The sequence below is a fragment of the Pipistrellus hanaki genome (genome assembly GCF_964339955.1).
Source record: "Pipistrellus hanaki genome assembly, chromosome: 10".
Taxonomy (NCBI): Eukaryota; Metazoa; Chordata; class Mammalia; order Chiroptera; family Vespertilionidae; genus Pipistrellus; species Pipistrellus hanaki.
Window position 1 is genome coordinate 55251481 of NC_140512.1, and position 24602 is coordinate 55276082.

At 37.0% G+C, this 24602-nt stretch overlaps 1 protein-coding gene and 1 long non-coding RNA gene across 3 annotated transcripts in view; both read left to right on the plus strand.

The window, feature by feature from the left end:
* Positions 1-5233, plus strand: part of LOC311629524 — a 53387-nt gene extending 48154 nt beyond the window's left edge. Inside the window, exon 3 of the long non-coding RNA XR_014796216.1 lies at positions 5213-5233. This is a non-coding gene — a long non-coding RNA (uncharacterized lncRNA). The remainder of the gene's footprint in view (positions 1-5212) is intronic.
* The window catches only part of UBE2H (ubiquitin conjugating enzyme E2 H), a 99311-nt gene that overhangs the window by 49698 nt on the left and 25011 nt on the right, over positions 1-24602 (plus strand). For both annotated transcript variants that reach the window (XM_084897663.1, XM_084897664.1), the window contains exons 2-3: positions 6418-6494; positions 7095-7169. In XM_084897663.1, the coding sequence (XP_084753789.1) occupies positions 6418-6494; positions 7095-7169 (152 nt within the window). The remainder of the gene's footprint in view (positions 1-6417; positions 6495-7094; positions 7170-24602) is intronic.

Below are 24602 nucleotides of genomic sequence, written 5' to 3' on the forward strand. Positions count from 1 at the left end.
CCAGAGCAGTCTTATCTTTCAATATAAAGTCTTTGTTTTCTTATATACTTGAATATTTAAGTAATTTAAAAAAAATTTTTCTTCCTCAGACTATGTATTGGATCTTAGGAAAATGTTATATCATTTCATGAGCTTTCATGAAAACTGTAGTAGCTAGGTTCTTCTGAATTGTTTATGCTTGTTAAGTACTTTAGTATTTAATGATATTGACTACATTAATTTTTTTAGAACTTTTATTATGCAATATTTTAAACATAAACAAAAATAGAATAATAGAATGAACCCCCATGTACTCATTACTCAGATTCAGTAATTATCAACTCAGGGCCAATACCATTCTTATAAACCTTTTTTACTCTATCCACACTGGAGTGTTTTTGTTTGTTTGTTTTTGTTTTTAATGTTTTGTTTTTTAACAAATAATGTTTTATTTATTTTTAATATATTTTATTGATTTTACATAGAGAGGAATTGGGAGGGATAGAGAGTTAGAAACGTCGATGAGAGAGAAACATCGACCAGCTGCCTCTTGCACACCCCCACTGGGGATGTGCCCGCAACCAAGGTACGTGCCCTTGACCGGAATCGAACCTGGGACCTTTAAGTCCGCAGACCGACGGTCTATCCACTGAGCCAAATCGGTTTTGGCTTGTTTTGTTTTTTTACAGAGAGGGATAGAGAGATAGAAACTCAATAAGAGAGAAACATAATCAATTGGCTGCCTCCTGCACACCCCCTATTGGGGATCCAGCCCACAACCCAGGCATGTGCCCTTGACCAGAGTTGAACCTGGGACTCTTCAGTCCGCAGGCCAACTCTCTATCCACGGAGCCAAACCAGCTAGAGTGAGGATTCTTTATAAACATAACCCCAAAGTATTGATTTTATGATATTTCGCACATTAACAGATTAATGTTAATGTTTTCAAGACAACGAACGAGATAGTGAAGGTTGCTGAGTTTCTTTAGGTTCTGTAGTGTGATTAATTTCAAGGAGAATTGTCAACAGACTAGTCTGAGCATAGAGAGAGAGGGGGGGGGTGTACAAATTGCTTCTGCCTTCTTCAGAGAAGCACATTTCTTCACCCCAGTTCTTCAGTTGTATGGATAAAGTTCAAAGAGACCACCCTCTTTTATTTTATAAACTCATTATTAGTAACCTTCGGAAACAATGCTGTCTGAATCCTAGGTCCTTGATCAGTTAACATCAGTCTTGTGACACAGGCTTACACTTTGGCTCCCTTTCTGGAAAATTCCAGAACTATATAAAAATCATTTCTAAAATCCTGATAGACATGTTTTGCCAAGAATGTCAGTTATCTCTTGACAGTTTGGCATTAGCCTTTAAATATTAGATTGTGTAATCATAATGGCATTCAGGGAAAATAAGGCAGTGGGTGGCTGGCATTTTAAAAGTAAAATGAACTTGGGTTCGTAGCAATGTTAATCATTAGTCTACTGAAAAATGCTGATGCTATTTTTTAATAGTGAAATGATAAGTAAATAAAAAGCTGTATTTTGTTGCTTTGGCCAGTGTTGCTCAGTGATTAAAGCATCGACCTGTGCACTGAAAGGTTGTGGGTTCGATTTTTGGGTCAAGGGCATGTACCTGTGATGCAGATTCAATTCCTGGCCCTGGTCAGGGAGCAGGCAGGAGGCAACTAATTGATTTGTCTCTCTCTCATTAATTTCTCTCTATCTCTCTCCCTCGGCGCCCCCTCCCTCCCTTCCATCTCTAAAAATCAGTGGGAAAAATATATCCTTGGGTTGAGGATTAACAAAAAGAGCAGTATTTCACAAATAACTTATGAGAGATAAGTAAAATGTAATTTTATGGGTTTAACACATGTTTACCAGAATATCTGAAGGATATTTTTACGCTTTGAAACTGAGAAAGTAATGAAGGAAGCTTCTAGTGAGTTCCCACCAGTCTGCTAGCCTGACAAGCACATCTTAGCAATAGATCATTACTTTTGTCATTGTATCCTGCCTTCTCATTGCCTTCCTTGCCCTTGACCTTGCAGCAGAGAAGAGAAAGTAAGTCATGGCCTCTACCATAAATACACATGGTAACAGCAGTCTAGTAATTTTATATATTTTTTGTGGTCAAGTCATTCATTTGTGATGATGGAATGGCTTATTTTTAATGTAATTTTTCATTCAACTAAATTTAAATTCTTTTTTTCCATCTAATTTAGTATCTGTACCCCATTCCAAGGCAGCATAAATTTAGCACAGCTTCTTATTTTACCAACTTGATAGAAGTTTTTAAGGTTTTACTCAGTTTCCTTTTAGCTTTTCACATGAAATGGACTATAATAACTCATTAATTTACAGCAGTAGTGGGGAACATCCAGCCCTGGGGTCATATAAGACCTGAGAAATCATTTGGTCTGGCCCTGCCAAGGCATTAAATGAGTTAATTGAATGTTTGACCAAATGTAGCAGGCTAATTTTTAAACTGATAATTTTGTATGGCCTGTGAATGGTGTTATAAATATCCAAATGGCCCTTGGCAGAAAAAAAGGCTCCCCACTCCTGATTAACAATATAGTGTGTAAAGACAGACCAAATGTGTCTGGCAGGTGGATTATATCAGGGATTATGGGGAAAAGACGGTTTGGAGCATTGATTTCTAATCAATGGAAAAATAGATTTGCAGTGACTATTTGGAAAGGAGAATCTTCGTTGGAAAATGGATAAAAGCATGGACTGTATCCCAAACAGACCACAAAATGGAATAAACCTAGATTTATTCATCATGTAAAGGATAGAAAAGATATCCTTAATTTTCTAGAAGAGACATCCATGTGGATAACTCTTAATTTTAAATAATTAATGAAGAGTAATTGCCAGAGATCAGTGCCATTCATATTAGTTTTGGTAGCTAGATTGTTCTTCTATAGATTTTTATATTATAAAATAGGTTACAACTTCTTTTTGTTAAACTCATTTACTCTTCTACCTTACTCCATTCTTTCATTATCCTTATAAATTTGTTTAGTTTTAATGGCTGAGATATCTTTATCTGTACTACTATATTCAGTTGACTACTTTGGATATCCCACATTGAGTGGAAACACACATCAGTGGAGCTCTCGGTGGGTAGAGATAGACACTAGTAGCAGTATAATGGTTTATAATTCATTTAACCAATATTCTGTTGATAAATATTTAGATGATTTCCATTTAAAAATTTTAGTAAACATAGTACCAGACACACTATCTTTAGAACTTTTTATTAAACAATAAAATATATACAAAAACTGCATAGTTTTTGTAGCTCAATGATAAATGGAACAATAAAGTTGTAACTAGCACCCACAAAGTCCCTAAGGGTGCTCAAAGCTCTTTTCCAATTGTTGCAGTCTCCACTAGCCTAACCACTATCTTATCTAAACATAATTGATTAATTTAGCCTATTTGAAATGTGTGTAAATGGAATCTTAATGTGTATGCTCATTGGTATCTGGTTTCTTTCACTATTATATCTGTGAGACGTACATTTATGTGTAGCAATTCATTTTTGGGGGTGTATAATAGTCTGTTGGGTGACTGTATGCACCATAATTTATCCTTTTTATAGTTGATGAACCTTCAGGTTGTAACCTAATTTTTGAATATTACAAATAGTGCAATGAACATTCTTAGGCATGTGTTGTGGTGAACCAATCTATGCATACACTGAGTGGCCAGATTATTATGATCTCTGAATGCATAATAATCTGGCCACTCAGTGTATATCCTATATAATAATCTTATATAATAAAAGGCTAATATGCAAATTGTCCCCTCGACCAAGAGTTTGACCAGCAGGCAGGCTGGCCAACCACCCATGTCCCCTTCCCCTGGCCAGGCTGGCTGGACTCCCACCCATGCACGAATTCATGCACTGGTCCTCTAATACACACACACACATACACACACACATACACACACACACACACACACACAATGTGGTCAGATTATTATGAGTTCAGAGATCATAATAGTCTAGCCACTCGTTGTATATGTCAGGAGAAGCACTGATGGGCATAGGGTGCGCATATGTGCAGCTTTACAGGGTCAAGTATCCAGTGATTGAAACCATTTCATACTCCCACCAGCAGTGCCTGGTTGTTTTGAAGCATAATTTCATAGGAGTGAAATTTGAATAAAAGAGTAAGTTAATTTTAAGTTTTGAGATATAGTGCTAAATTTGTCCTCAGGAATACTAATTCATACTCCATTGAATACTAGGTTTTATCTAGCTTTCATCTTTATCAGTTTATAGTGAAAAATGTCTCATTTCTAAACTGAGTTGAACTTTTTATAGCTTAATTTTGCTCATTTGAATTTTTTTCTATTAGCTTTGCTATTCTGGCCTTTTCTTTGTTGGGGGTGTTTCTGATTTTGCTTAGTACTTTGTAACAACTCATTTTTTTTTTTTTTAATAAAAAGTTTGGTCATATGCTATACTTTTTTCCTTCTTAGTTTGTTTTTTAATTTAACTGTCTTTTACAGTATAGTAGTTTTAAATGTGTGTGCGTGCTTGCATCTGCTATTATTTTCCTCTGTGGTTCCTGGCTTTGGTGTCAGTCTTAGGAAAGCATTTTTACCCCCGAGATTTTTTTTAAGTGTTTTCTTTGATGATGTTATTGCTTATATTTAATATTATTTATTGTAACTATATTTGACTTCCTTTTCTTTCACTAACACAAGGGTGCTTTTTAAAGTGTTAAAACAGTTTAAACATACACTCTTCTATTTATTTCACTAGGATTAGCTTTGGAATATTTTGCAGGTGTCAGAGGGTGACTGGTCAGGAAGAATGTAGTATATCAAAGCATGCATGTATGTGTCATTTGACCATGAGAAATAAAGCCAGTTTTCCATTGTGGATACTGTTTGAATCCTTTCCGAGTGCATGTTACTAAAGTAGTTAGGTCAACGAAGCATGACTAAATTATTTTATTTAATATCTGTAGAGGATATTGTTCAAGGTTCTTCAACAGGACTTGGCCAAAAATACCCCTGGTCTCTCATTCTGTGGCCTACAGTACAGAATTGGAGAGATCAATACTTCATTTCAAACCTTTAAAAATACAATTTTTCTCTATTTAAGAGATGATTTAAAATTTTTTTGGATTATTTCTCTTTTGCACAATAGTACATGCAATTTGTACTGCTGATTTAGATGAGACCAATCTGTCATATTTTTTTAAATGTTACAGTGGCCCCAGCTGACGTGTCGACCTGTGAATCAGCAGATCAGGGCACATGCCTGGCTGTGGGTTTGATCCCCAGTGGGGAGCGTGCAGGCAGCAGCTAATCGATGATTCATCATTGATGATTCTATCTCTCCCTCTCCTTTCCTCTCTGAAATCAATAAAAATATATTTTTTTAAATAAGTGTTAGAGTGGGCTTTGTGAGTTCTCCAAAGCTCTTAGCACCACCTAAAATTCCTATCAGAGTTATTTAGACCATAGCGCAGAGACATAAAACAGGTACTAGACCAGTAGCCCTCTCCTGTACTGAGATGGATTGGTTTTGTTTGTGTAATTGGATCCTAGTACCTGAAAGAGGTGAGAATCTCAAGGAGAGGTATGTTTTTGATGAAGAGAACACAGAAGTGTTAGTCCTTTGTGATTATAACCCAGAGTCCCCCAGTCTAAGAGGGATGGAGGTTCAGTAGGGAGCGAAAGAGTACGTGAAAAGAAGCACTTCAGACAAGATTTAAACTATTATTTGTTTATTTTGCTGGTCTTTTGCATTTGGTAGCGCAGTACTTGTAGCAAGGTTGTGTCTGTATTTTGACTATTTGCTAAGCCAGGGATAAAATTGTGGGGACTTTCCTTAGTAAATCCATAATTTTAGGAACATAGCATTTTTAGTTTAGGAGAATTAGTGTTTTCCCTGAGTATTTGAAATGGAATAAAGGGATACTGGGTTTATGTTAAAGGCTCATTGGGGATCCGCTGGAAAGGAGAGAGTGGGAGGGAGGGGGAAGAAGGGAGACTACGTATCTGGTTTTCATTTATGTGCAGCATGACTACAAAAAGCTGTCTCATGCATTTTACATAGTTAATCCATTTGATCCTCACAGAAATCCTAAGAAATGATGTTTTCCTGAATTGTAAGGAGAGAACAAAGGCTCGGGGAGTGAGTTCACATTGTTTTGTCTAGGCCCACAAACCCAGTAGATGGCAGTTCTGGAATTTGCACTCCAGTCTCTGAATCTAAAGCCCATTTATATTCTTTACACAAGAGTATATATTGCCTTCTAAATTAACAGATTTATTATATCTTTTAAATATTTCATCAGTTTTATGTAAATGTTGGTTACATTTAAAATGTCGTAATTAAGATGTCATATTTATTGAATAGTTCTTTAAGATAATATAAAGCCTGTGTAATTTCCTTAACCTTCTACCTTAGCATTGAAAGTAAGCATGAAGTTACGATCCTGGGAGGACTCAATGAATTTGTAGTGAAGTTTTATGGACCACAAGGAAGTAAGTACATGTGTTGGTCTGTGTTCTTCTATTACAGTTTTTATTCTCCTTAATGGACAATAAAAATATCCAAGACAGGTGGTGATACATGTGGTTTTTGAAAAGTAAATTTACAACTCTAGAACCAGAGAGAAAAATCTCGCTGTTATCATAGTTACTTCGTATGGTTTTCCCTCTTATCTGTATGTGACAGTATTAAACATGAATTGTGAATTCTGGGTTTTATATGGATGACTATACTGAGGGCTTAGGGAAATGTGTTTTGTTGTTTTATTTTTGTTTTATGATATATGTGTTCGGGAGGGGGCATAGGTTAGATTGAGATAAGAGGTTATTACTTCCTAAATAATTGGATAGTGTTTAATACTTTAAAGAATCATGTAACATGAGGGAAGAAAGTGAATCTTTTCTCATTTTCTAACTGTAGATTTTTAAAGAAAAGTACTTTAATCTGAACATAGAATTATAAGAGGTCCTTGACTTTCAAGGGAATTTGCAAGGTTATCAAAAGAGATTAGGATTTAATGTTTAATTTACACTCAGGCCTATTTTCTAATTTGGAGACGTATTTTAATGTGCAACACTTTCACTTTCTTTCAGCCCCTTATGAAGGCGGAGTGTGGAAAGTTAGAGTGGATCTTCCCGATAAATACCCTTTCAAATCTCCATCTATAGGTAGGTAACTACCCAGTTTCTCTCCTTTAACAGTTTTTATATTAAAGAGGAAAAAGAAAAAAAAAAATCCTAGGTTTTGTGGGAGATAATTCCAGAAATGGCTTGTTAACTGAATTTTTCCTTTTTTGACTTTGGTTAAATTGATCAGTGATGTTTTATGGGACTTCCATAGTGTGATAGAAGATGTTTAAATATACCCTTTGCCTGATTGTAATGACTACAACTGTAGATTTTTTTTCAGGGTTAGATTAAACAATTATAAAGCTCACTATTCAGGCTACAAGCAATACAATAATAAGTATATCTTAAATTTCATTTTAAATGCCAGATTGTTGGAATTAATATTATATAGTTTCTATTCTAATTCTGTCATTTAAAAATTCTCTGTGTATTCTACTTTGTTTTGTTTTTTTTCACTCCAGCTCTGGGTACCTAGCAATGAAATGACTGTTTTCAATTCTCTTTACTCCTAATCTTTAGTCTTTTAAACAGCTGAAGAAACTCATTAAACAGCTGAAGAAACTCCAGTGAGATTATATAAAGTTTTTCTTCACCTTCATCTTCCTTCTGCCCAAAGGAGTGATATTTTTAAGTGTCACATCCAATAAGGCACTTGTGACAGTTTAGGTATTTTTGTGTCAGATGCAATAGAGGTATATCTGATTGAAGGTTAATACCTTAATTATTTTTGAGATTATAAAATGGTAGTAATTTAGCTAAGGTAGTAATGTAAGCCAATTTTAAAAAATATTATTTTTATTGATTTCAGAGAGAAAGGGAGAGAAAGATAGAAACATCAATGATGAGAGAGAATCATTGATTGGCTGCCTCCTGCATGCCCTCTACTGGGGGTTGAGCCCACATGTGCCCTTCACCGGAATTGAACCTGGGACCTTTCAGTTTGCAGGCTGACACTCTATTCACTGAGCCAAACTGGCTATGGTTTAAATCATTTTAAAAAAATTTCATTCTATAAATAATTATTTTTTTTAAATATATTTTATTGATTTTTTACAGAGAGGAAGAGAGAGGGATAGAGAGTTAAAAACATTGATGAGAGAGAATCATCGATCAGCTGCCTCCTGCACACCCCCAACTGGGGATGTGCCTGCAACCAAGGTACATGCCCTTGACTGGAATTGAATCGGAACCTTTCAGTCCACAGGCCGACACTCTATCCACTGAGCCAAATCGGTTTTGGCAGATTATTTAAAAATACTCTAAAACATTGTCCAATTTTAAGAACGGGAGGAAATAAAATTGGAATATATTGAACATTCTCTGACAGTCACACCAAGCCTCATGTTCAGAATTGCCTGAGTTAAAACATCTTGGTGCTGCTGTGGGCTTGTCTTTGGAACTAATAGGAGATTAGACACATTCCCCTGCCCCAACAATAGGGTTTTTAAAAGAGGTAGATCAAAGGCATTCTGAGCTTTATGCTTTGATTCTAAGCCCCCACAATTCTGCCTAGGATAAATAATGCAGGAAAGTTAGGATTGTCACAGACTAATTCTCAGTTAAATGCAGCAGCCTCTCCCCTGACATCTAGCTACTTTATATGCTTTAGAGCTTTATGCTATAAAAATACTACAAAGTATCTCATTTCTTCTCAATCTAGGAACTGTGAGTGTTCAAACTAGTGATTTCCTCTTATGCTCTCTTGGGTGAGTTTTCTAAATTTAGTAATTGAGAAGAAGTACTTTGTGGATAATTGAGTTGGAAGCATCCCCATTGCTACCAGGGTCTCTAAGCTTCAGTTATCAAATGGTGAAGTAGGAGGAAGCTGTGAGGTGTTGAGTCTTTGAGACAGTCAGGGTGTCTGCGTTCCTGTCTATGTGGTTGGCAACAGCCCTGTCCCAGTCCATTCTAGGGTAGTAGGTTCCACTCAGTTTGGGACAGCTTTTCTATCATGTTGTGCTACCCTGTCCCCCATTTACCTCTTGACTTTAGGGTGTTTCTGTATGTAGATATTTTAAACCCTTATGCAGTTGAGTGATGTGATCTTTAAACTTGTACAAACAGAATTCCAAACCATATAAATTCATTTAAAGACATTTCATAAATTTACTTAGACCTATTTACTTAGACTAAAAATTGGCATGCTAAATCTAGTTTTGTTACCCTATATTCTTAATCAGAAAAGAAACAGTATACCTGTGGAAATGAACAGTGAATCTATAGAAATGCAATTACATATATCCTATAGAAATGTAATTATTTCTCAAATCTTGTCTTACTTTTTCATACTTTTTCAGGTAATACAGTTGCTTCATTATAACTTTCAAATGAAAATATCTATACTTTAGACATTGTTAATTTATTAACTAACAATGTAGCAGAAACCTATGCACTTTCTTATATTAATAATGTAATGTGAAATTGGTTGAGACAAATGACTAGGCTAATTTAACCTTATAATTTTTCCTTTGCCTTTCTGTATGCTTTTAGAACTTTGTAATACCTACAAAGTGTACCATCTTCTCTTAAGGAAGTAGATGTAGTTGAAATATTTGTACAAGCTGTCCTTGTTTCTCCAAAGAAAGATTGCATAAGAGAGTTTTAATCAGTTGTGTGGGGTGACCCATTTTCAGGTCATCAACAATGTAATTACTGTTGGAATGTGCTTTAAACACTTCAAGGGGGAGTGGCTCACTAGAATAAGCAAGGCTTCCTTTTCAAGTAATATAGATAGTTTTAGAATTATACAGAAGGGCAAGGAGATAAGAAAAACCCAACATCAATGTTCTTTATAAACCCTGCCTCTTATAGGATCTAGGCAGGCATACACTCCTTCCTGTGCCAAATTTTGAGCTCTTATATATTAAGATGTATAAATTTAGATTAAGCCTCCTTGATAACCTAGATCTTGGAATTTAAAAAGATATATGTATATATGCTTTTTTGTTTTATATTTATATATAAGCATATATATGTGTATATATATAATTATGTGTATATATATAATTTTTAATTGTATAAATGCTCGATATCCATAACAGGAATGTAAGAAAGTCCAAATGAGCAAAAATTAAAATGTCTCATAATCCTATTCCTCACTGGATATCATCATTTACTTTCTGGTGTATGTACTTTCAAACATTTTTCTGCATATTTAAATATATATTCCATATAATTTGGCATACTTATCTTTAGGATGTTCTCCAGACATAATTTGATAGAGTTTTCAGTGTTTACATGATTTTATGAGGTATAACTAAAAATGTCCTGTTTTTAAACAATTTGCATCTTTAAATGTTTTTTTCAAAATAGTAATAAAGCTACCTCAAATCCTCTTTGGAAAGAAAAGGAATATAAATAGACACTTTGGGAGGTTATGAATTTACTCTTACAATGCCATCATTGTTCCAAACATCTTAAGCTCATCTTTTGGAATTTTACTTTCTCTTTGAATATTGTAAGTGATGGCAAATCTTGATGCTTTGAAGCTGGATATAAATTTTTGAAATGACTAAAGGTCATTTAATCCCAGAGAAGGTGAATGGGAAAACTGAGTATCATTAATTGGAGTAAAAAAATTATGTATGATTATAAAATTGACTTAAGTTTAAGGATTATGATTTTTTTATAAACTGACCCTATGGGAGTTTTCAAAGAGAAATTATAAAACTCCTTTAATCACTTTAGACATCATTGAAATATTTGTTTAGTTTTCCTGAGTTGACTGCTTTGAAATAAATCATCGTTGATTCTTTCAGTTCTGATTTATTTGAAAGTTCACTTTTATCTTTCTCATTCAGAAACATTCCTAAAATGCTTAGCAGTGCTAGAGCTTTAGGAGAGTGTGATTGGTCAGTGGAGTGCTTCTGGCCCTGCTTTCCCTTGACCATGAGAATGATACCATCTGAACTGTTGCTTCCTCTTGTAGAAAATGAGATATTATAATTAAGTGAACTCTGCATGCTTGATATTGACTAATGTATAAAATACTCAAGATGTTTGCAATTCTACTGGATAATTGGGAAGGTTTAAGGTTTTCTCTAGTTAGGGAGGGAATATATCAATACATCAATATAAATAAAATAAATCAATAAATAAAATGTTGCATATGTTTTGGTTACAGCATGCCATTGAAGGAGAGAGAGTGTATAGAGGAGATATGTGTTGAGAATATAGTTTTTACAAAGCTTCAGAGATGTAGAAGTGCACATGACATCTTTAGACGTACTCTTTCAAGACCCCAAGTAATTTTCAGTCCATGAAGATTTTGTCCTATGCGAAGAAGTTGCTAAGAGACTGCCATATTCCATACTTCAGAGTCACAGTTTTCAGCCATTACAGATGTGCTCATCTATTGTAGTATGAGAAAGTTTTTACCAAAGACAAGACAGACTTGCAGTTGCTGTGGGGGTGAAGTAAAGAAGTGATTTCATAAAGAGGGCAATGTAGAGCAATTATTTATAAAAATAAATAACCAATAAGCATAGGGTATAAAATGGTTTTATGTCTAATCCACATAACGCAGATTTATTAATGAGAGAATATATGACTTATCAAATTGACAGGTTAGATGTTATTGGTAAAAGGTATGAGATGTAGTCAACCTAGCCGGACATATTGATCAATAAAGATTTTATATCTTTTGGGTCATTTTACTTAAAAATAAATCTAAAGGAAATATTCAGAGATGTATTCTAAGATTAATGTGCAAGAATATGTACATTGCAGTGTTGTTTTTTAAAAAAAAGTTGGAAGCAACCTAAATGACCCAGTTGACAACAGTTAAATTATGATACGGCCTAATGAACCAAGTGTTTTACAGCCTTTACTCATGTTTTAACACATCTTTAAAGGTACACAGAAAAATATGTAACTTTATATAGTGTAACTTTTTTTCCGTGCAAATCCCAAGTATGAATGACAAAATATTAAGTATATTAAAGACATTTTTTCTGTAAATTTCCAAATATTCTACAAATTCCTTTTTATCCTAAAAGTAAATGTTTTTAAACATATGGCAAATACATGTCTTTTTAGTATCCTGTCTGCATCCTTGTATGAGCCTACACTTTTCTTGTCTTCTACTCTAGAAAGCCATCAAGCTCTCTGTGGCCAGAATTCCCACCTGGTGGCTTGCTAAGGACCTATTGCTCCCCCACAACCCTCCTTCACACACACATACACATACACCGTTTCTCACCAGCCTCCTTTCTTTTTCCTTTCAATGTTAATGGTGTATGTGCATAAGTGTAAATACTGTTTTCTTTCCTTTGTCTTTCTGACTGTAGTTTAGCTTACTCCATGTTATGTACTATCTTTACACTTTTACACTTAACTGTTCTTTACTCCTGTCTTTGCTTACCTTTTCCCATCTCTTGGGCTGTTGTCTCCAGGTTCTTACTACTTCTCTCTCCAGTCTGACTGCTCCACTTGTTTTCCCCATTGCTCAATTTTTCTCTTCATTTGAACTAAAAAGGCCCCCTGTACATTGCTAACAATAACAACAGTACTACTTTTATTAAAATTGAGGGAAAATAAAATATGTCTTCTAATAAAATATAGACATTAAATAGTAGATTTGTTTTTTAGCATCTAAAGGTCTTGAAGACCCCTCCAGGATATACCGTAGTCTTCATCAGATCATACCTACTTTACTTAAACACTTGCATTTAAGAGAGTTAAGCTGTCATTTAACCTTATTTTTAAATTATTACTGGCTAATATAGTAACAGAATTGCATTCTACTAATTTCGGATAGAACTATAGAGTATTTTAGAATTTTTTGTAAATAACCTTATGCCCAGCCTGGGCACTTGGTCACTATTTATACTTTTTTTTTTTTTTTTTTTTTAATAGAAACTATGTTGTAAGATCCAGCTAACAAGTCTAGAAACTAACTTTTTTAAGTACTGTCTATGTGTATCTCTATATTAACAGTGAGAAACAGCCTCGCCTAGGAGCAGGCTGTGTGTACTGCAGGCTGTGTGTCTGGACTGCAATTTGATGATACCAAAGCTGAGCGTGTAGAGGAATGGTTGGTTGAGAACAGGATTCTGGAGGGACCACTTAATGCTTTGCTAAATGCTGATTAGAATGGCCAGGAAAAACCTCCACTCATTCTGCAGTGGAATTTGATGTCAGTAGCATGTAGAAAGAGCTAGACTAGCCAAGCCCACTGAGTAAATGGAGACAAAGTGAAAAAGTTATAGGCAATAATAATAGATAAAATACTATATGGCGCTATACTATGGCCTTCACAATTAGGTCAGATTTTCATTTTAATTAGGATGGTTTAGGTCATCCTATTCCAAGGGAAACTAGATTCAATAACATGTCAGAGTCCTTTTCTAAATCTCCCAATCTGCTGTAGGTTTTTTTCGTTTGTTTGTTTGTTTGTTTTTCTAATTCTTCACTGAGGACATTTACACTGATTTCTAGAGAGAGGGTTGAAAAGGGAGAGAGAGACAGAGACAGACACCGATGTGAGACACATTAATCAGCTACTGATATGTGTTCTGACTGGGAATTGAATCCTCGACCTTCCAGTGTACAGGACAGTGCTTCTACCAACTGAGCAACATCAACCAGGGCCGCCATAGGTTCTTATTTAAAAGATGCTCTAATAATCATTACATCATATTCTTTTTCCTTATGCCAGCAATTCAGGGAAGCAATTTAACCTATTTAAAAAAAATAAATTTTTGTTGATTTCAGAGGGAGAGATAGAAACACCAGTGATGAGAGAAGAATCATTGATTGGTTGCCTCCTACAGACCCTATGCTACCCCCATCCCTTGCTTCATAGGTCGATCCTCAACCACTGAGCCAACACTGGCTGGGCTGATTAAACCTTCTTTATTGCCCAAATGGCATACTCTTCTGGCATTGTCATTTTTATTTCACTATGGCCAGAAATTACCTCACAATATCTTTAGAATGGAGTTTTATAATATGGTGTAAACTAAACTAAACTATGGAGTTTAGAATATTTACCATTTTACTTTGTGTCTTTGTAGGTGGAAACATTATATTCCTTCAGGAACTAGTTTGAGTAACTTAAGTTTAGTCAGGGATGGACAAGAAATTAGATTAGAGGAGTGTGTCATTCATGAGAGGTTTTGGATTAGTCTTTTTTTTTTTTTTTAATATATTTTATTGATTTTACACAGAGAGGAATTGAGAGGGACAAAGAGTTAGAAACGTCGATGAGAGAGAAACATCGACCAGCTGCCTCCTGCACACCCCCCAAGGTACATGCCCTTGACCAGAATCGAACCTGGGACCTTTCAGTCCTCAGGCCGACGAGCCAAACTGGTCCTGGCTGGATTAGTCATTTAATAAAGACCTACTTGGACCACTGTATTTCCACAAACAGAATGAATTCTTAGACTGAGAAAGCACAATTCCATTAAGGTCACCTGTATAGTTCTCTACTTTCATGAGCTTGGGTTTGAATTTAGTTCCTGTTTCAAACAGTTAAATAATTGCTACTCTGCTAGTGATCTATAGCTTTTGAATTCCAATAGAGAGAAACAAATTTCTAATAGGGAAGTTTTATTAAAAACTTTAGATAATGCTACGAGAATGTAAAAATTGGCAAAAGCTCTTTTTATTGATGTTTTGAAAATGAAGTTTTTCAGGATGGATTTTTAAAATGATTATATCGGGCAGCTGAGGCAGAACCTACTTTCTCAGAAAATTGATACATCTTAACATCATTTGTTTTAATTAGCTCCACAAATTTATGGGATACCAACTGTGTGCAGGGCATTATTCTAAGTGCTCTGGATACAAAAGTGAAAAGATTGCTTCCTTGACACTTAAAAATTATTTTTTGGGGGGTGGGAGAAGATAAAGCAAAATTTTAAATGTCTAATAGCTTTATGCAGAGAATGGACATAATACAATAGAATTGACATAATAGTTACCTTAGATTAGGTATTCAGAAAGGGCCTCTCTGACAAAGTAAGTTCAAGCTGAGGTTTAAATGGAAAAGGGGGGAAAAAGCCAGCACTGGTCCTCCAAAGTCAGGGATGAGAGCATTCCTGGCAAAATAATTTGTGAGGACAAAGGCCCTGAGAGGCAGACAGGTGATTAGCATTCTCATGGAAGAGAATTGAGGCTGGGAGGCTGGGGAAAGAGTGAGATAGGAAAGAACGGTCTCCTAGGGCTTTTAAGGCCAGGTTAAAGGGTTGAGTTTTATTTTTAATGAAATGGGAAAGCCATGGAAAGATTTTTTTTAAAATATATTTTATTGACTTTTCACAGAGAGGAAGAGAGAGGGACAGATAGTTAGAAACATCGATGAGAGAGAAAGATCGACCAGCTGCCTCCTGCACACCCCCTACTGGGGATGTGCCCGCAACCCATGTACATGCCCTTGACTGGAATCGAACCTGGGACCTTTCAATCCACAGGCCAACGCTCTATCCACTGAGCCAAACCGGTTTCGGCCATGGAAAGATTTTAAGCATATTTTAATGGTCACTTGACTGATATAGAGAAAGAGTAGAGATACTAGTAGTTTGGACCAGAGTTTTGGATCAAGAGGCCAAAGCTGAGAAGAAACTTCCTTGTAGATATACATTGCTTTGAAAAAATATGACTATATTAAGGAAATCATACAAATGTGCATGATACAAATAGGAAGATATAAAGGAGGTTTTGTTTATTTTTGTTTGTTTATTTGTTTTAAAATCTTCATTGTTAAAAGTATTACATATGTCCCCCTTTTTTTCTCCCATTGACCCCTGTAGCCTGCCCTGACCAGAAATTGAACCATGACCTCCCGGTTCATAGGTTGATGCTCAACCACTGAGCAACACCAGCTGGGCTGAGCATACTTTTTGTGTTTTAATTTTTTTTTAAATTGATTTCAGAGAGGAAGGTAGAGGGAGTGAAAGATAGAAACATCAATGATGAGAGAGAATCATTGATTGTCTACCTCCTGCATGTCCCCTACTGGGGATCAAGTTCAAAACCTGGGCATGTGCCCTGTGAACCTGTGACCTTCTGGTTCATAGGTTGATGCTCACCCACTGAGCCATGTCAGCTGGGCCAAAGGTGTTACATTTGTTTACTTATATCTCTCTCCCTTGTCAACCCATAAAGACTCCATGTAGACTGTCTCTGAGTTTGTTTTACTAACAAGCTCTTTTCTCTGTCTCAGAATCTGATATAGTACCTGTTCTGTAGAAGAATACAGTTGACCCTTGAACAATGCAGAGTTAGGTGTGCTAACTGCCTGTACAGTTGAAAATCACGTATAAGGTTGGCCCTTTGTATCTGCGGGTTTCCAACCAAGGAGTTGCCCCTTGAACAGTGCCGTTTGACCTGCATAGGTCAACTGAAAAACTTCCCGTATAAGTGGATCTGTACAGTTCAAACCCACAATGTTCAAGGGTCAGCTGTATTTGTTGAGTAAATGAATAAATGCCTCCTTAGTGGCATCCTCAAGTCTGTTTAGAGGATGTGAATGTTTGGTTTCCACCCCCTGTACATGGCATTTGGAGAGAAGGTCAGGGATTTTTGCAAAGGATTGTTAGAGAATGGTGATGGTGATGGCTCTTAAATCTTAAGCTGAGGAAAGGAGAAAGGAGAAAGATAGGGCTGATAGGTAGGAAGAAAAGGGAGGACCAATGGATTAGAGTTCACAAATGAAAGAATTGCTGATAGGATGGGAAGCTCTTTGACAGAGATTGGAGACTGGTGGGAAAGGGGGTGTCTGAATTTGTGAGTTGGGAGGTGAGACTGTTTGTGGAGATGAAAACATTCAAGATGTGTCCGGGGAGTATGAATGAGATAGAAGGAAGGTCACTGAGGAGAAACTTAAGGAACTGACTGAGAAGCCAGGGTGTCTGGAGTGTAGTCTGTAAAGGTGATAATCTCACTTAAAATGACAGGAATTGGGGGGGAGTGGGGGGAGACTTGGAGGCTGGGTGTTCAGGGACAGAAGAAACCAGTGGTCTGATTGACCCTATTAAAGAAAACTTTCTGTTAGTGATCTATAATATCTCAATTCAGCTTATTATTAGCCAGAGTAAAAATAGTAGTTAGATTTCCCTCAGTGACCTTCCTTCTATCTCATTCATACTCCCAGGACACATCTTGAATGTTTTCACCTCCTCCAGTCCACCTCTAAGGGTAGCCTTGCCTTTCACATGCTCGCTTCTGTGAGATGTGTCCACTTCCTTCTTGAATCTGGCTTATGTCAGTTTTAATTTTGCAATATTATATACTCTCCATTTGTTATATAAAAATTCCATCTAACTTGCTGTTTAGGTTAGCCCCTGCTTTAACTAAAGTAGGAGACCTCTAGCTTTTGACTTGGTTATTCTGTCATCTTTTTTGCATTAAATCCATTCCTTCCACTTTACGGTTGGTACATGTACTCTTGGCTTCCTTTTTCTTTGGTTAAAGTGAAATTCTTTTAAAAACAAGTCAGAAACAATAAAAACAAGTCAGAATAATGTCCTAGTTCCCTTTGAAAAGCTTTTTCACACAATTTAAGATTTGTTTATATTCCTGATGCTGGTGAAAACCATATTGCTTGAAGGAACTCCAGAGATTATACCATACAGCTGCTTCACCTTAAGGATGGTAAAAATGAGGCTCAGGAAGGTGGAGGATATATAAACTAACTAGTTGTAGAGCCTGCTTTCTGGCCTCCAGGCTAGTGTTCTTTCCCTCCCAAACCCCCCCTCCCAAAAAAATGCAACCAGAATAGTCTTCTTAATAATAATTAGTAGAACAACTGTACTTTTCCATTTTCAGTGTGATAGGGCTATAGGAAACCCAGTGTCCTATAATCAAAATATCCTCTACTACTCTTTACAATTCCTACAGGATTAAGAGATGTATGGGTATGTAGAAGTAGTATTTTTATTTTTACCATGAGGAAAATGAGAGGAAATTACTTGCTTGAGCTCATTAAACTATAATATTACTGAGTGCTTACTGTGTACCATTTATTGGACAAATGCTATACATATATTAATTCATTTAACCTTCATGACAGACCTATTATGTGTGGATACCATTATTTAACTTAGCATTATGATTAAGGAAATAGAAAGGTAGAGGTTGAGTAACGCTAACTTGCCCAAAGTGCATAGAGGGGAACTTAGGCGGTCTAGATGGCATCTGATTTTTTAACCACCATGACTTTGTGGGGTTTTTTTGTTTTTGTTTTTGTTTTTGTTTTTTTTAAAATATTTTTTATTGATTTTTTTACAGAGAGGAAGGGAGAGAGATAGAGAGCTAAAAACGTCGATGAGAGAGAAACATCGACCAGCTGCCTTCCACACACCCCCAACCGGAATCGAACCTGGGACCCTTCAGTCCACAGACTGCTCCACCACTGAGCCAAACCGGTTTTGGCGACTTTGTGGGTTTTTTTCCCCACCACTAATATTTTTGTTTAATATGAGTGGCAGAGAGTTGGAATTGGGTCTCAAAATTTGAAGTCCAGTGTCTTTTATATTTTACTTTCTCTGTCCATGAAAATAAAATAAATACTGCCTGACTCAGTATGGTTATATGAATGACTAGGAAAGTGAAAGATAAGCTATGGAAACAGGAAAGTGATTACAATCGTCTTAAATGAAAATACAGAAGAGTAGGTTTAAGGGTGCAGGTTTTGGTAAAATGCTAGGTTGGTAGAAGGGTTATGCTGTTGAAGGATAACACTTCACCTTTTCTTAGTTATAAATGACCTTTTCTTATCCACCCAGCCCATTCCTCAGACTCCATATTATCAGAGAGAAAGGAAGAAACAGAAAAGAGGACCCCTTGTTGAGTTTAGATCTCCTGAACACACACAGGATCAGTTCAGAAGTTCCCATGACACAGGGCATTGAGAGGGAGCTTCTTGCTTGGCTCCTCACCCAAGAAGAGACCGGTCCAGGTCCATCTCTCCTGAGTAGGGAAGGCTCAGCTCTCTGAAGAGACTTCTACTCGGGTGCAGGCTGCCATGGGCTGGGCCTGGCTGTCTGAGGTAAGATGATAATCTATCAACTGTGCAGTAATGCACAGAGCTGGCAGTGTCGCTAGTGCAACTGGCAGCGTCCCCAACTCTAATCACCTCTTCCTGCATGCGGGGAATGGAGATCCAGGTTATTGCCCTTAAAGAGTCTATAGTCTGATATACTGATAGGCGAGATAAGATTCAATCTTTAATTATATTTTAAATAATTATACCTACTTTTAAAAATAGAATTAATCAGTCTTATTCTGAATGATCTCCTTAATGTGGGCGTTTGTCCTGAAGATGGAATATCAGAATAATTTAATGTATTTACTTGTTTCTCACAGGACTTTATAAGGTTATAATTAAATTGCATCAGCCACAGCTGCCTCAACCATCTGCAGTCCAGGCTCATTTTATCCTTGGGAGAGAGCTATCGTTTTTTTGCCTTTGACACTTTTTCACCTATTACCTTAAAGTTGGTTTACTTTGTTTCATGAGTCACTCGTTTGATCTCTCATATTTTGAAGATTATTCTAAAGGAAATTTCTGGATAGATGACTGGCCCTAGGTAGTATTTCATTCTATCCACAAATTCAATCATTAAAAATATCCTCACAAGTAAAGGAAGCAAAGGTGAAAAATACAATGAGTCTTTGCCTCTTTTATTTACATATTGACCCCAATATCAGAAGTTACTTGAAAGTATGTGCAACTTTGTACAGATCCTCTCTTGAGATTAACTCAGAAACAGGCTGAAATGAAAAACAGTTCTTCAGCATGACTGGGCACAATGTTATTTACTTTCTCTGCCTATTAGCCTATGGGCCAAGAGATTTGTTATTCTAGAGCAGTTGAGTGTTAGAGTGAAACAAACCAAAATATTTTCTATTTTAATAATCTATGCAATTATTTTTTTAAATATGTAGTTTTGTATCAACTAAGCATGATTTGCATTTCCCCACCAGAATTATAAATCACCTGATTCTCTTTTGCTAAAAGAAAAAAAGAGGTGGTGAGCTTTTTAGTTAAACATTTGTTTTATTATCCCCTTTTTCACAAGTCCTTGAGTCATGCCAGAGAATAATTGTCCAAAAGATTTAAAACAAAAAAGTTCTAAATTTTATGTTGTTAAATCATTGAAATACATAATTAGAAAATATCTAGTAATGACTAAAACCTTAAATCTTGTAGATTAAAATGACTTGTTGTGTCCACTTATCATGTTTCCATAAAAGCAGTTTTCAAAATATATTCTCTTAAAATATCTTCAAAATAGTTCCTGGTTGAATGGAAACAAGTGTTGGGAAAGTTCTCTTGTTGCAGATGTATTCATTAGTGTGGTGTTCGCATTGCCAAAAGGAAAGAGAACATGCCAGGGCAAACATGCTCAGCCCTGAGAATGTTCCTTCTCTGAATTCCTAGCCTGTTCATTCTCATCTGCTCCCTTCCTCGTCCAAAAGTTCCATTGTTGCCCACATTATCCAGAATGTAAATGGCTTTTTCTGAGCACAAATGTGCAAGAGATATATATGCTCACTTCCAGTTATTCGCTCTGGGTATTTTTCTAACAATTGAGAAGCCCTGGATAGGAAGAGAGCACTGTAGTCTGGAAATTGTTAGAGTTGGTTGGTCTGGCTGTGCTTGTTCCTCTGGGGCCAGGTAATAAACCCTGTTCTGCCTACTTTGGAATAGTCAGCAGATTTTGTGTCTCTTGGTGGTATTTTAGCATGTTGGTAGCTTTGTATTCTCCACAATACTTCTGTTCCTAAAAATGTGTCTTATAGAATAAATTTTCTTTAAGGACTTAATCTCTGGACATTTCCCCTTAAGTTTTCTGTATTCAGGACTCTAGCCATTGTTATTAAATCTTACATTTTTAGAGCTGAGAGTCCCTTTACAAACAGAATAATATTGGATATTGTAGAGATTATATAGTCTAGCTACTTCTCTTTGCAGGTAGAGAAACAGGCCCACAGAAGTGACGTGACCTGCCCAAGGCCTGCTGTTAACAGCAGAGTTGGGACTAGACCCAAATCTCTGTTAGTGCTTTTCTCTTTCTAGTCTGATTCTGCCTGTCTCAGACAGTGTTTTATACTTAGTAGGGGCGCAAGGGACTGGGCTCCAACGACCATTTATTACTTAAGAATATGTTTACTAAGTCCTTTTTGGCCCTCTCTGTTATGTACTCTTGGACTCAACCAAGTCAAAAAATCTAGATTTAATTGAAAACAATGTGGAAACTGTATTGATTCCAAATGTAATTTCCAGGTCTTGTACAAGGAGGGAGGCACCTTAACCTTTCAGAGACAGTGTTGATAAGCACGTAGAGGTCTTTCATCATAGCTGTGTTCTTGACGTATACTTTTGAAGTTTCCTGTGACATAAGTTGTCGAAGCTTCATTCAATCTTGGGATCTGCTATTCCCCATCATTCTTTACCCAGCAGGCTTCCCACCTTACTCAGTGAAAACCAGCATCCTTAAAAGGCCCACAAATACGCATCACCTCTCTGATCTTACGACTGGTCTTTTGTCCTTTATTCACTCCACTTTAGTTTTACTACTTACTTCCTTTGCTGGTCTCCTAACACCCAGGCAAACTCCTGGTGCACTTTGCACTTGGCTATTGGTGCTGTGTGAACACTCTTCCTCCTAGATAACGAATGAGCCTCCCTCACCTCCATCAAATTAAGTCAGCTTCTCTGTAAGGCCCTCCCTGACTGTCCTATTCAAAATAGCAGTCCCCACCCCAGCATTCCTATTCTGAGTCGCCTTCTTTTTTTTATTTAGTTTAATTTTTAAATTATATATATTGGTCCAGTACTGTTTCCATACTTGTTACCATAGAGAATATGTAGCATTGCTTTGTTTTAGTTTCTTTAAACGGTGTTATGCTGTAAATATATCATTCTGCAACTATTTTCCCTCTCAGGTTTGAATCTATCCAAGTTGCTACTTACTGATTTAGCTCATTACCTTGGCTGTATAGGACTCCCAGTCTATGAATATACCACAGTTTCTAAAATTCCTTTTGATGGGATTACATTTGTTTCTTAGCTTTTATAAATAACTAGAGGCCCGCTGCATGAAATTTGTGCACTGGATGTGGGGGTGTCCCTCAGCCCAGCCTGCACCCTCTCCAATCTGGGACCCCTCTAGGGATGTTAAACTGCCCTAAATGGGCAGTCGGACATCCCTCTCACAATCCAGGACTGCTGGCTCCCAACTGCTTGCCTGCCTGCCTTCCTGATTGCCCCTAACCACTTCTGCCTGCCAGCCTGGTCACCCCTTAACCACTCCCATGCCAGCCTGATTGATGTCTAACTGCTCCCCTGCCAGCCTGTTTGCCCCTAACTTCCCTTCTCTGCCGGCCTGGCCACCCCTAACTGCCCTCCCCTGCAGGCTTGACTGCCTCTAACTGCCCTCCCTTGCAGACCTGGTCCTTCTCAACTGCCCTCCCTTGCAGACCTGGTGCCTCCCAACTGCCCTCCCCTGCTGGCCATCTTGTGTCTACATGGGGGCAGGATATTTGACCACATGGGGGCAGCCTCTTGTGTGTTGGAGTGATGGTCAATCTGCATATTACTCTTTTATTAGATAGGATAGAGGCCTGGTGCATGGGTGGAGGCCAGCTGGTTTGCCCTGAAGGGTGTCCCGGATCAGGGTGGGGGTTCCTTTGGGACGTGGGATGGCCTGGGCGAGGGGCCTGTGGTGGTTTGCAGGCCAGCCACGCCCTCCGGCAACCCAAGTGGAGGCCCTGGTATCTAGAATTTATTTACCTTCTACAATTGAAACTTTGTAGCCTCGAGCAGAGCCAAGCCCTCTGCTCACTCTGGCTGCCGCTATTTCTGTTTGGTTTTATGTATCTTCTATAATTAAAACTTTGTATTCTTGAGTGGAGGCCTAGGCCAGCCAGGGCAGGTGGAAAGCTTTGCTTCCTCCGTTGCCGGGGGCAACCCTAGCCTCTCAACTGCTCTCTGTGGCTGCAGCCATTTTGGTTGGGGTTAATTTGCATACTCGCTCTGATTGGTTGGTGGGTGTGGCTGTTGGGCATGGCTTGAGCAGAGTTGTGGTTAATTTGCATATTACTCTTTTATTAGGTAGGATGCTGCAACAAATAATCCTCATAGGTCTTCTTGAACACATATATTAGTGTTTTTCTAGGGTCATGTAGATTTGTATCCTGCTTTTTCTCCTCTTACCATTAAAACATGAGCATTTCCATTGGCTATAGTATAATCTATTCATAAGCACATAACTCTTAAATCTAGACTTTGAAACCTCTTTCATTTCCATAATGAAAAATTAATATGAAATTGTAAATGGACATACGGCTTTTTTTTTTTCTACATCAGAGTAATTTAAACATTGCATGGGTTCTCTTAATAGTAGGAGATAAAACATTAAGCTATTTCAACACAAAGGGTTAAAAAAATTAGAAGCATGACTAATACTTGGAGTGGCTAGAGCAAGCAAAGACTGGCATATCTAGGATTTTGTGTAGTATCCCCCCTTTCTAAGTCTAAAGAAGTTTCTTAGATTTTTCTGAGATATCCTCTGTCATGACTCATCCTTCAGGGTTTTCCTCTGATGCCACTTCTCTGCATCTTTTCTGACAGCTTCCTCTTCCCTGACTGTATCGGCTCTGTGCACACATTTCAGCTATTTCTTCATGTCTCTTATTCCGCTGCTACAGCCACCTCCTTGAGAATAGTGTAGTCTTACTTATTTTGTACCCTACACAACCACAGTGCCTGAAACATAGGCGTTGACCAAATATATTTTGAATAAAGGAAAGTGAGACCATGTGAGGGGGTATGAGAGAGTGGGAGTAGGAAATGGAGATGGTCACTTTAGTAAGGAATTTCAATTTTTTGAAAGTGAAATGCAATAGGAAGTTTTAAAAGGAAATGAAGTGATAAGGTTGGTAAAATGACAGCTTTGACATTGGATCTGTTTTAGAATATTGCCATCTGCATATATAACAGGCTGATTAAATCACCAGTTTTACATTACAAAAATTCATTTCTTCTTGTAATTGAAACATCAATATATTTGTTAAGTCCATACTTGTTTTTCTAGGCATAAATTTTAAAAAAAGAAAAGAAAGGAAGAAAAGAAAACTTGGATCCCTGACAGATCTAGCTATCTTACAGAATTTTTTTAACTCCTTGCCTCATTCCTTGGTTGCCCCAATTTTAATCAAAATTGGGTTTCCTGGAATGAGTAGACTAAAGTTAAAGGAAACATTTTGGTCACCGATCTTATGAAATCCTTTGTGGTTTGGAAGCGGCACTCCTTTAGCATTTCAACAGTTTCATTCATGTTCCGCACACTGTGTAGCAGAGCGATACCAGTAACAGCTTTTGAAAGTGTTCAAATGCAGAACCTCCTAATTTAGAGATTGAACAATAAAACTTGGGGGAGGGAAGTCAGAGTAGCTTTCTTAACTTTTATCAGGACACTAGTTATAAACCATTTAAGACTATCAATTTTCTTGGCAAGT